The 13236-nt window shown below is 41.1% G+C and overlaps 2 protein-coding genes across 2 annotated transcripts in view; both read right to left on the bottom strand.

Annotated features, from left to right (window-relative positions):
- LOC122362979 (extracellular calcium-sensing receptor-like) lies at nucleotides 1-3745 on the bottom strand. The gene is made up of 6 exons (XM_043264814.1): nucleotides 3528-3745; nucleotides 3032-3323; nucleotides 2011-2838; nucleotides 1713-1940; nucleotides 986-1109; nucleotides 1-914 (listed from the first exon to the last, which is right to left on the bottom strand). Exons 1-6 carry the CDS (start codon nucleotides 3743-3745, stop codon nucleotides 1-3), a joined length of 2604 nt encoding a protein of 867 aa, XP_043120749.1.
- Nucleotides 3746-5147: 1402 nt separating this feature from the next.
- Nucleotides 5148-13236, bottom strand: part of LOC122362980 (extracellular calcium-sensing receptor-like) — a 166342-nt gene continuing 158253 nt past the window's right edge. Inside the window, 6 exon segments of the mRNA XM_043264815.1 lie at nucleotides 5148-6061; nucleotides 6175-6298; nucleotides 6479-6703; nucleotides 6844-6901; nucleotides 6903-7654; nucleotides 7904-8195. Coding sequence (XP_043120750.1) covers nucleotides 5148-6061; nucleotides 6175-6298; nucleotides 6479-6703; nucleotides 6844-6901; nucleotides 6903-7654; nucleotides 7904-8195 — 2365 coding nt within the window.

Here is a 13236-nt window from a genome sequence, read left to right as displayed (position 1 = left end):
CTATTTCTTTTGAGTGGCTCTTCCCATGATTGCTTTTTTAGTGTTTTTCTCTGGATGTATAAGGATGATGTAGCACTTTGGGGCAAATATGGCCACCAGTAATCCAAAACTAGATGCTAGGATGGCAAATATCTCCACAGCAACTGCATATTTCCCTGGAGAACTCACATATGCTGGAACAAATGCAATCCACACAGCACAGAAGATCAACATACTAAAAGTTATGAACTTTGCTTCATTAAAATTATCTGGAAGATTTCTTGCAAGAAAGGCTAACAGGAAGCTCGCTGCTGCCAGGAGGCCAATGTATCCCAGTAGCAAAGAAAAACCAGCCAATGATCCTATAGCACATTCATATACTATTTTAGAGGTAATATACTGACTGTTTTTATAAGGGGTTGGGGATGCAGTAGTTAACCAGACTGTACAAATTACAACCTGGAGGGCAGTTAGTGCCATGACTGTGCCTCTTTGTTGAGCTGCTCCAAACCATTTCATTGCATTTTTACCTTCAGGCCGAGATGACTTGAACACAGCTATTACTACCATAGTCTTGACCAGGATGCTGGAGACACACAAGACAAAGCTTATGCCAAATGCAGCATGTCTTAACTGACACGTCCATAACTGTGGTCGGCCAATGAACAGCAGCACACACAGGAAACACAGTTTAAGTGAGAACAGCAGCAGGAAGCTGAGCTCTGAATTGTTAGCGCGTACTACAGGAGTGTTACGATGATGAGAGAAGATGACCATCACAAGAGCGCAGAAGAATGAGCCGAGCAGGGAGGCAGTGGTCAGAGAGATGCCCAGAGGTTCCTCGTAGGATAGAAACTCTACTTCTTTCGGGACACACTGATCTTTATTTGGATTGGACCAGAACTCATTTGGACATGGTGTGCACTCAATAGCATCTGTTAATAAAACAATGTTTAAGAGAAAATTCTCTTTCAAGTTCTATTAAATTTTTGGAATAGATTTCTACCTGTTGAATTAGAAATCTCTCCATCTCTGCATGGCAGGCAGTCAAAACAGCAGACAGGAAGACCTTTTTTCCTGGCTCTTCTGGTGCCTGGGGGGCAGCTCTCACTGCACACAGAATGTGGGGGCTAAGGGGTAAAACATCTGCTGTCATTCATATTCATATGCGTGTCCCCACAATGATTGTTATACCAGTCAACTTTGAACTTGTGGTGACATTAAATTATTTTTCCTACAAGGAAACAGCTTGTAAGTTTTTTTTGTGAGGGTTATATTTAGGTAATAAAAAATAAAAGTGGAGCTGTATTGTTTGCACATGTTTATATAATAACCTCATGGAAATCTGTGTATGTGGGTGTGCGTGTCATATGAGTTTTTGTGTCATATGAGAACATAAATTTGTAAACTGCCAAGGGAATGACATAGATATTACAAGGAGAAGGTAATTTATGAGGACATTACCTCATGTCCCCACTTTTCAAAATGCTTATAAATCTTACAGAGTGAGTTTTTTTTGAAAATCTAAAACCGCTGTAGTTTCCTGTAAGATGTAGGTTTAGGTGTAGGGTTGGTGAAGGATAATAGCACATGCAGTTTGTACAGTATAAAAACTATTACGTCTATGGAATGTCCCCATAATTTACAAAAACAAATGTTAGTGTGTTTTGATAAATTGTAAATATATGCTACAACATACCTATAGTTTTAAAAGGATTAAATAAAAACATTACTTTTTTGTTTTCAAAGTTCCAGTATATCGCATCCTCATCCAGTGTGAGCACTCTCCCTTCTGTAGCCCCTTCATTCACCACACCAACTGTGCTGACCCTTATCGCACCATCTGAATTAGGCTGCCAGTTCATCACATCATAGATGGCCAGAGCATCTCCATTCTCATCAAATGACACACGATCCCCAAAGCTTGTGGTAAAGTTCACTTTCTGTAGATAATGGGCTACCTGTACAGGTTACAGACAAGACAGGTTTAATATGTATTTCTGTATTGTATAAACAATTTTTTTTCTGTACCTGCCAGGGCTGAAGCTTGATTATATCAGCACAGCTGTTCCCACTGAATGGTCCTCTCCCCTCCTCACACTGCGTCAGGTCATGAAGTGCATGTGCCAAGGCATAAACTGCTTTATATGCATTATATGAGGCCCTCAGCTCTGATACATCAGTGTATGGTGTGTCTGTGTTGCTCAGATCTTCTTGCCCTGTACACAACTTTTTTTCCTCCTCTACATCTATCTTTCGTCCCCCAGTCTCAAAACTGCACTCAAACATGTTCTCCCAGAAAATTCTTACCATATTGTTTCTTGGATTGTTGTCAGGACGAAGGTAATACAGGAATTCACGCAGTCCCTGGATTTCTCCACGCCTAATAGCAATGCCCAATGTGCCCCCCAGAAAGGGCAGAAGACGCTGAGTGTGAAAGACTGGTGAGGTGGCCCAGGCTTCACTTGCAATCCACTGTCTGTCTGTCACATTTTGCAATGCCACCTCATCCATCAATGGTAATAAGTAGGCCTCTGTAGAGAACACCACCACCACTCTAGCTGTAGAGGCCTGAACCACTGCCAATATATTGTGAATATCTCTACGGTTATTATCACGAGGTAGCATTTCAGAGAAGTCAACGCATCCTCCAAATAACTGCACGTCTTGGTGGAATGACTGAGAGGCATGGATGCCGTAGTCGTCATCACTGTAGAGCAGACCAACCCAGGTCCATCCAAAATGCTTTAAGATCTGAATCATAGCCCGAACCTGGAAGGCATCACTGGGGATAGTTCTGAAGAAAGAGGGGTACTTTTTCCTGTCACTCAAACAGGAGCAGGTTGCAAAGTAGCTAACCTTATAAAAGAAGTGTAGATGAGTACACATAATTTTCTGTGCAATTATGAGATTTTGTGCATTAAGAAATATATACAGTCTTTAAAATTATACATTTTAAAATGTAAACTTAAGAACAAAACTGTAACAGTACACATTTTACAGTTATAATTATTATTTGTTTAGTCTTGAAAATTATTACAGTCACACTTACCATAGGCATTCTGAATAGCCCCAGTACACTGGAGATTGCAATTGAGTGGGTAGATCCAGGATCCCCCACAACAGCAATCACTGGTGGTGGGCCGGCACAGTTTACATTGGAGAAGGACTCCTCTGTCCCGCTAACCAGAGCTGTGGCTGCTCTGAATGCCACTCCCAACTTCACACAGTTGTCATAAAGATAGTAACCAAGAGTGATGTTAGGAAGTAGGTTTGGATTCTTATTGATCTCATCTATTGCGAAGACCATAGTCTGAGCCTGCTGAAAACTTGACATGTCAAACCTATTAAGAAAAAAATTAATATATAACAAATCCACCTTCTGTAAATTATATACTCTTTATTCCATTTACAGATACTGATTTTGATGCAGCTGTTTGCCAAGAGTTGCTAAATTAAGCAACAAAGTAAATAAAAAAAATAATAAACCACAAAAGGACATTGTTAATTACAAAACAGTATCATTGTCCAGTCTGTCCCAGACTCACTGCTCACAGTATGGAGGTTCTGGCTTTTTTCTGAAGCTCAGCTCTGGGAACACTGTGAGGAAATGAACTTCAAAGAGGCCTCCAATTATAAGATCTCCATCCTGAAACATCCCGTTCAACTTGAAGTGTCCCTGGAGCTGACAGATGCCTGAACTAAGGACTGAAGCTGAGACACAGTTAAAGGACAGATATAAGCAGATTTTAAGAGTGATCCACATCTCTACCTATCTCCTTCTACCCACATGAGGGCCAGCTATTTATTTATAATAAAGACTGTGGGTGTTGCTTAAAAAAAAAAAAAAAAACCTGTTGATGCCAAGATCTCCCAGGAAATCAGATGCCTTTTATATTTAAATTATAATTTGATGAAGGGCAACTTTAGTCTTTGCTATTATTGCATTACTGCTTAAGTACAACAGCTGACTGATGGTAAAATTGTTTTTTTGTTTTTTTTTTATTATTATTAATATTGTAGATTGACCAGACACAATTAGACAGGTCTTCCCTCTAGATGGCAGTGTATTCCAACATATTGAATTAAATTGAATTTGTGTTTGTTCAACACAAATTTTGGACACACAGCCATTTCATATATAGTAGGTGTAAAGTTTAACTACTAGTGTACGGTGCTGATGTTTCTTTGGCCTGTAGTTTCACCTAAATGCAGCATTAATGATATCTCTTAGGCTTTTGTAAACAATGTTCTGACCTTGTGTTAGTGTCACCCTAGGCAACCATTACAAAACTTCCACTTATATTTACATTTACAGGGGCACTGGAGGTTACATATGATATATTCATGACTATAGATATATAGATATAGATATAGTCTCATTTAATTAATACATATTAGTTACTAGAGGATTCATATTATTATTTATGAAATATTAATAGTCTACGACCATCTCTTACTTTTAATAGTACTGCTGTCCTTGTGCACGCACTAGTTACATCTCAAATTGTCTACTGCAATTCACTTCTCAGTGGGATTTCACGAAAATGCATTAATAAACTTCACAGGGTGCAAACTTCAGCAGCCTCAAATTTTAACGGAACATTTATTGGGTTTCACTTAGATATCAAATTCAATTTTTTACTTATAAGGCTCTTCATAATCTATTCTAGCACCTTTATATCTGAGTGAACTTCTTTGTGGGGGTTCACCTACCCGATCTTTCAGGTCATCAGCTTCTGTGACTGTTGTAAACATCTGTACGTCTGACTATCATGGGAGGTTTAGTTGCATTGCTCTGACGATTTGGAATACTTTACTTCAAGACATACAGAATAGTTTTAGTCTTTAAATTTTTAATCAAACCTCATACTCATTCTTAAACTCTTTTTAGATTAGCTTGTGCTGAATGATTTAGTTATGTTATTGGATTCATCTATTCATTCATTAATTGATTAATTTGTTCATCTATGTAATTATGTATATATGCCAATTGAAATTTGTGAAATAATCTACAATCTTAAAATTATTAATTTGTATATTTTAAAAATTAATAATAAATTAGCCTGCGCTTGTTTGTTATGTGTATTGTTTATTCAGGTTTTTCAAGTGAAACAGAAACACAATCAGACATTCCTATCAGTTAGAGGTTTTTATAACATACAAATCTATTTATTTTGTGTACCTCTTCCCATTATGGCTTTTTTAGTGTTTCTTTCCGGGTGTAATACAATGATGTAGCACTTAGGGGCAAATATGGCCACAAGTAACCCAAAACTTGATGCTAAAATGGCAAATATCTCCACAGCCACTGAATATTTCCCTGGAGAGCTCACATATGCTGGAACAAATGCAATCCACACAGCACAGAAGATTAACATACTAAAAGTGATGAACTTTGCTTCGTTAAAATTATCGGGAAGGTTCCTTGCCAGGAAGGCTAACAGGAAGCTTACTGCTGCCAGTAGTCCAATGTATCCCAGCAACAAAGAAAAACCAGCCACTGATCCTATAGCACATTCATATACTATAATGGACCTGATGTATTGGCTGTTTTTATGTGGTGTTGGAGAGGCAGTTGATAGCCAGACTGCACATATCACAACCTGAAGTGCTGTTAGGACCAGAACTGTGCATCTTTGTTGAGCTGCTCCAAACCATTTCATTGCTCCTTTACCCTCTGGTCGAGATGACTTGAACACAGCTATTACTACCATAGTCTTGACCAGGATGCTGGAGACACACAGGACAAAACTTATACCAAACACAGCATGTCTTAACTGACACGTCCATAACTGTGGTCGGCCAATGAACAACAGCACACACAGAAAACACAGTTTAAGTGACAACAGCAGCAGGAAGCTGAGCTCTGAATTGTTTGAACGTACTACAGGAGTTTTATGGTGATGAGCGAAGATGATTATCACAAGAGCACAGAAACAGGTGCCGAGCAGGGCCACAGTGGTCAGAGAGATGCCCAGAGGGTCCCCATAAGACAAAAACTCCACTTCTTTGGGGATGCAATGATCTTTTTCAGGGTTGGACCAGAAATCATTTGGACATGCTTTGCACTCAGTGGCATCTGTGCATAAAGAAAGAAAATTAATTAATTAAAATATAAAAGAGACAACAAAGTGGTTCAATGGCTGTGGCTAAATGATATTGCTTTATTTTACTATTTTTATTATTTCTCGCCTGTTGTAAAAGAAATCTCTCCATCTGCACATGGCAGGCAGTCAAAACAGCAGACAGGAAGACCCTTGCGTGTAGCTCGTCTGGTTCCTGGGGGGCAGCTCTCACTACACACAGACCGTGGGGGCTTAAAGAGACAACAACTGTTGTTATTCAGGCAAGCACCGATATGTCTCTATTGTGTTTGCATGACCTGATGGTCTTGGGAGTACAATGCACTATTATTTATTTACACTTCATATTTTAAATATTTAAATAATAATTTTCACAAAAGATGGCATTGAGGATATAAAGGAATGATAAGTACTTTGTTCGTTTCAAAGTTCCAGTATATTGCTTCCTCATCCAGTGTGAGCACTTTCCCTGTTGTCGCCCCTTCATTCACCACACCAACTGTGTGGACAACTGACCCATCAGAGCTCGGCTGCCAATTCAGTACATCATAGATGGCCAGAGCATCTCCATTCTTATCAAATGACACATGATCACCAAAGCTGGTGGTGAAGTTCACATTCTGTAGGTAATGAACCAGCTGTACAGTTTGTAGACAGGACAGTTGTTATATGTTTATCTGAAATTTGAATTAATATAGAGCACAGCATATTTTTCTTTTCTACATATAGCAATTCTATGTGCCTGAAGAGAATCGCTCACTATAACTGTGGGTCTTACCTGCCAGGGTTTCAGGTTGGTTTTATCGGCACAACTGTTCCCACTGAATGGTCCTCTCCTCTACACACTTTATTAGGTCATAAAGTGCATGTGCCAGTGCATAAACAGCCTTATACACATTGTAAGAGGCCCTCAGCTCTGACACATCTGTATATGGTGTGTCTGTGTTGCTCAGGTCCTCTTGTCCTGAACATAATTTCCCCCCCTCTCTGCCTTTAGTGTCGAAATTGCACCCAAACATGTTCTCCCAGAAGATTCTTACCATATTGTTTTGTGAGCTGTTATCAGGACAAAGGCGTAGCAGAAAGTTTTGAAGCCCCTGAATTTCTCCTCGTCGGATGGCAATACCCAGTGTACCCCCTAAGACAGACTTAAATCGTTGAGCAAGAAGCACAGGTGAGGTTGACCAAGCCTCACTAGCAATCCATTGTCTTCCTGTAACATTTTTCAAAAGCATCTCATCAATTACAGGCAACAAATAGCTTGAGGTTGAAAACACAACCACCACATTTGATGTGGAGCTCTGAATGACTCCAGCTATGCGTTGTATTTCATTGTGGTTGTTATCGTTGGGGAGTATTTCAGAGAAAGCCACACATCCTCCAAACTTCTGCACATCCTGATGGAACGATTGTGCAGCATTGATTCCATAATCATCATCACTGTAGAGGAGACCGACCCAGGTCCATCCAAAATGCCTCAAAATCTGAATCATAGCCCGGACCTGGAAGGCATCACTGGGGATAGTTCTGAAGAAAGAGGGGTACTTTTTCCTGTCACTCAAACAGGAGCAGGTGGCATAGTAGCTAATCTAATTAGGAGAATGGAGAGCAGAGACAGAGAGATGTGAAAAAGATTAACCTAACATCAGTGCTAAACCCATTGCGTTAACTGTATTTATTTATTTGAAGAAATACATTTGATAATTGATGATAATTGTGATAATTCAACACAATGTTCAGCTATTATCTCTAAAAATGTGATTACAACAGAGTACATATACAAATCTAATATTAGTAAAACAGATATATGTTTTTTTTTTTTAAAAAGTGTCTCTTACCATAGGCAGTCGAAACAGCCCTAAGACACTGGAAATTGCAATAGAATGAGTAGAACCTGGATCACCTATGATTCCAATCACCGGTGGTGGCCCTTTGCAGTTGAGGTCAGAAACGATCTCCTCTGTCCCACCAACCAGAGCTGTAGCACCACGGAATGCCACTCCAAGCCTTAAACAGTTGTCATAGATTTGGTAACCAAGTGTGATGTTAGGCAGCAGGTTTGGATTGTTATTAATCTCATTGATAGCAAAAACCATTGTTAGTGCCTGCTGGAAGCTTGTCATATAGAAGCTGGAGAAGACAATACAAATTAAATTAGATCACGTGCGTGTCCCTGGACCACACAACCATTCATATGGTAAATTTTTTTTAAAGTGAAATTTATACATCAAAATATCAAAAATATATAATAGTAATATTATACATATTGCACATGCAGTGTGTGATTCCTGTAATCCATCACATAATATGATACCATTTGCTAATACTACATTACCATTGACATTTTAATGCCCATGCCAATACTAAAACGAAAAAAAAGTGTTTCTATTTTCCAGTTAAGACATAGGTTATTAGATAGATATTAGGTTTTCTTCAGTGTGCTCCTGACTCACAGCTCACAGCGTGGTAGTTTTGGTTCTGTTCTAAAGCTCAGCTCTGCAAATGCTTTGAGGTACTGAACCTCGAACAAACCACCAATGACAAAGTCTCCATCCTGGGACATTCCATTCAGCCTGAAGTGTCCTTGTAGCTTACAGGTACTTGGAATGGCCATAAAAACTACAGATATATAATTACAAGACAGGAGAAAACAAACATGCAGAATTAACCACATCCCTCTCTCTTTTCTGTTTATGTCACCCTTCACTCAGCTCACTCATTCATTACAAAGATTGTATGTGGCACAAATTTATAGAGCAGGTGGTGTCATTGGCCTCTCTGGAAATGAGGACGTCATCTTTGTCATTCTGGGGACCTCCACCAAATATGATATTATTAATTTATAATTATAAAATCGAATATTGTCAATATTTAAACTATACAGTTAACATTTTGTTTTTTGTTTTGACAAAATTGTCATTTACAACACCAGTTACACATTTTTTTTTTTATTTGTTTGATTTGCGCGTACATTTCTGAGCTAAATGTAAAATGTTAACAATCTTGTAAATACAATCTCATAAAAGTTTGAACATATCTGGATGTCTTTACACTTTGCATTGCTGTGTGTTTAGCAATTGTATAAATCATTATTGAAATGTTTGAAATATTGTCTGTTGAAAACTGTTGACTGTTGACTCATTACAAATTCTTCACAATCTTTAATCTGACATCTAGATGGCACTTGTGTACTTGAAATATCTGCCTGATCCTCCTGTGGTTATTACATAAGCTGTGGCCATTCCTCATTCCCCATTGCCAATTTTTTCTGTAGTGTTAATTACTATTACTTGTGTGATGTGGCATGGTCAATGAACCAAATAATACTAAAGTAGCTGTCTATGCCCCTCAAGTGAACTTCTTAAGACCCCAGAGAATTCAATGCAAGCTACATCTCCAGCTCATTTCTTTTTCTCTTAGGTTTGTTCAGTTTTTGGAAAATTGAAGATATCAGTTTTTTAAGGGATGTTCAGACGTATGTCATTCTTCATCAAAGATATCTGGACAATTCGTGCATATTTTACAAGGTGGCTAATTCAGATTATTTTTGCTAAATCACACATATTTTATTGCCAGTTTGTATGAATTTGTACAAATGACCGCAACCTGGCCACTAAACCTACCCATCACTGGGGTTTTAGACAAATCATACAAAATCGTAGGAGTGAGGTTGTACGAATTCATACAAATTAGCCACAAATTAGTTAGTAAGTTAATACATTGTAGCACCACCTATTGATGCGATTACAGCTCTCTATCTCTATGTCTCTATCAGTTTTGCACATTGAGAGACTGAAATTTTTGCCCATTCCTCCTTGCAAAACGTCTCGGGTTACTTGACTGTAACCCTGTTCCCTGAAAAAGCGGGAGCGAGATGCTGCGCTGAATGCGCTAATGAGAACGTCTTTTGTTCGACCGGTTGTTGAAGCATGTGTGTCAAACACGCCAAAGTTTGGCTTATATAACCTCGGTCAGGTGACGTCACCTGATCACAAACACCTGGAGGTTATAAATAGATGTGACGCGGAAACATCCTCAGGTCAAATTTTTGTCTGAAAGGACGTCCAGTCACGCCCACAGTGCGGCATTGAGGCGCAGCATCTCATTCCCGCTTTTTCAGGGAACAGGGTTACAGTCAAGTAACCCAAGACGTTCCCTATCAAAAGCTACTCTCGATGCTGCGCTGAATGCGTTAATGGGAACGAGAATACCAACGCCGCCAAGACTAGGAGTGTCTGGACCCCAGCGTTGTGTAGTGTGTGTGCGCAACACTGAAGAGGTCTCAGACATTACTCTGGGATGTCGACTCAAGGACATGCGAGCCCGGAGTAGCATGGACATCCAAACTATAAAATCTAACAAATGTGTGGGGAGAGGACCAACCTGCCGTATCACAGACTTGCTGCAAGGGCGCGCCTCTTGCTAAAGCCGTCGACGATGCAACCTCTCTGGTTGAATGAGCTCTAACTCCTAGAGGCGAAGTTTGACCACGCGCCTCATAGGCTAGGGCAATAGCATCTCTCACCCAGTGTGACATAGTCTGTTTAGTGGCAGCCGCCCCCCGGTTACGGCCACCATAGCATACGAAAAGCTGCTCTGACTTACGCCACTGGCTAGTGCGGTGGACGTAGATCTGGAGAGCACGTACTGGACACAGTAAGTGAAGTATCTCCTGCTCCGGTGTCATGAATGGTGAAGGACAGAAGGCTTCAAGGACGACCGGATTTACAGTCGAGAATGGAACTTTCAGAAGATAACTAGGGTGAGGATGCAAAATAGCTTTTACCAGCCCAGGGGCAAAATCTAGGCAGGATGGCAAGACTGACAGAGCCTGCAAATCCCCAATTCTCTTCAGAGAAGTAATAGCTGTTAGAAAAACCATCTTTAGGGTCAGAAACCTGACAGGCGCTGACTCTAGTGGTTCGAAAGGGGTGTCCACCAAGCCCTCAAGCACTATAGCTAGATCCCATGAAGGAACTGTGGGCGGCCTCAACCTCATAGCTTCTCGAATGAAGCGAACAACTAGAGGGTTTTTCCTCACGGAAGCCCTTCAATCAGAGCATGGCAAGTCGAAATGGCGCCACGTAAGTTCTGAGAGTATTAGGACGTGTGCCTGAGGACATTTTCTCTTGCAGAAACTCTAGCACTGAAACAATCTGGCAGTGAACTGGGTCTGCATGGTGTGTTATACACCAACTTTCGAATATGCGCCATTTCATGGCATATGTTCTTCTAGTGGAGGGAGTTCCTAGCGCTAAGAATAGTCTCTATTACATTGGCTGAAAGGCCAGCATCACTTAGTTGGTCCCTCTCAGGGGCCAGACGTGAAGCTTCCAGAGCTCGGGACGAGGATGAAATATTGTCCCCTGTGCCTAAGAGTAAGAGGCGAGACCCCTGTGCCTAAGAGTAAGAGGCGAGACCCCTGTTGACGGACCTTGGCTAGGACTCCGGGGAGCAGAGCAATCGGAGGAAATGGCCACACATGGGCCATCGCGTCCAGACCCAGGGGAGCTGGATGATTCAGAGAGAAGTAGAGGGGACATTGTGCTGTCTCCTGTGAAGCAAAGAGGTCCACCTCCGCTTCGTAAAATCTTTCCCAGATTTGACTGACTACTTCGGGGTGGAGTTTCCATTCCCCATGTGTCACAGCTTGTCTGGACAGCAAGTCTGCTCCCATGTTCATGTGCCCGGGAATATAAATCGCCCTGAGGGACAGGAACTTGTCCTGTGCCCAAAGCAGAACCTGCTGCGCTAGCTTGTTCAAGCGGCGCGACCACAGTCCGCTCCTGGCGATTTATGTAAGAGACTACTGCCGTGGTTGTTCCACTCCGCACTAGGACATGGTAGCCTCTCAACTGCTGGAGGAAGTATTTCAGGGCCAGAAATACAGCCTTAATTTCAAGGCAATTGATGTGCCATTCGAGAAGATGACCTCTCCAGATCCCTTGGGCTGGATGGCCATCTAAGACCGCTCCCCAACCTGTGAGGGATGCGTCTGTCGTTAGCATCTTGCAACGACAACACAGACCTAGAGTGGGACCCAAAGTCAGAAACCGGGGTCTGAACCACATAGATAGGGCACGAAGCCCTCGACACGTAACCCTTATTTGCCTCTGGGGATTGGCCCTTGGATGAAATCCTGGCTCTGAGCCACAACTGAAACGATCTCATGTGCAGGAGGCCCAAAGGTATCACTGTGAAGCAGCTGCCATGAGACCTAGAACTCTGAAAGTGACGAAGAGTGACTTTCTGGCCTAGCTTGATGCTCTTTAGGGTGTTCAGAATGGATTTGAGGCGTGCAGGAGACAGCTGTGCCTGCATCGTGGTCGAATCCTATACGACCCCAAATATGTTGTCCTCTGAACAGGAGAGAACGCTTTTCTTGGCGTTGAGTCTCAACCCCAGCGATCCGAGATGAGCTGAGGACGACATCCTCGATGTCGGCGCAAGCTCTTGAGACTGAGCCAGAATCAGCCAATCGTCTATGTAATTTAGAATGCGGATGCCCTGGAGTCGTAAAAGGAGCCAGAGCTGCATCCATGCATTTTGTGTATGTGCGGGGTGATAATGCTAGGCCGAAAAGAAGAACCCGATACTGGTAAGCTTCGCCCCAAAGCGAACCTCAGGAACTTTCTGTGTTGTGGCAATATTTCTATGTGAAAATATGCGTCCTTTAGATCGATTGTCACAAACCAATCGCCCGTTGGATTTGAGAAACAATAATTTTTATTGTTAACATCTTGAACTTGTATGTTCTGAGGTGATGGTTCAATCCTCGAAGATCTAAAATCGGACGCAGCCCCCATCTTTCTTGGGAACAAGAAAACCTCCTTTAAAAAAGGCGAGGCGAGGCGAGCGCAAAGCACCTTGATAGAAAACAAATCACAGTGCTCGCTTTCGCCGAGCCCGAGGATCGGGCGTGCTCTTCCCCAAGCACTCGAAACAAAAACGTGTGATCGTCATCGGAGAGCTACCTCTGGCACGGAGGCAAGCATCTCCTTTCTTGATGCGCCATAGTTTTTTATATATATATATATATATATATATATATATATATATATATATATATATATATATATATATTATATATATATATATATATATATTTATATATATATATATATATATATATATATATATATATTTATTTTTTTTTTTTTCTCCTCACACA

The sequence above is a fragment of the Puntigrus tetrazona genome, chromosome 18 (genome assembly GCF_018831695.1).
Source record: "Puntigrus tetrazona isolate hp1 chromosome 18, ASM1883169v1, whole genome shotgun sequence".
Taxonomy (NCBI): Eukaryota; Metazoa; Chordata; class Actinopteri; order Cypriniformes; family Cyprinidae; genus Puntigrus; species Puntigrus tetrazona.
This window is presented reverse-complemented; position numbering and strand designations above follow the sequence as displayed.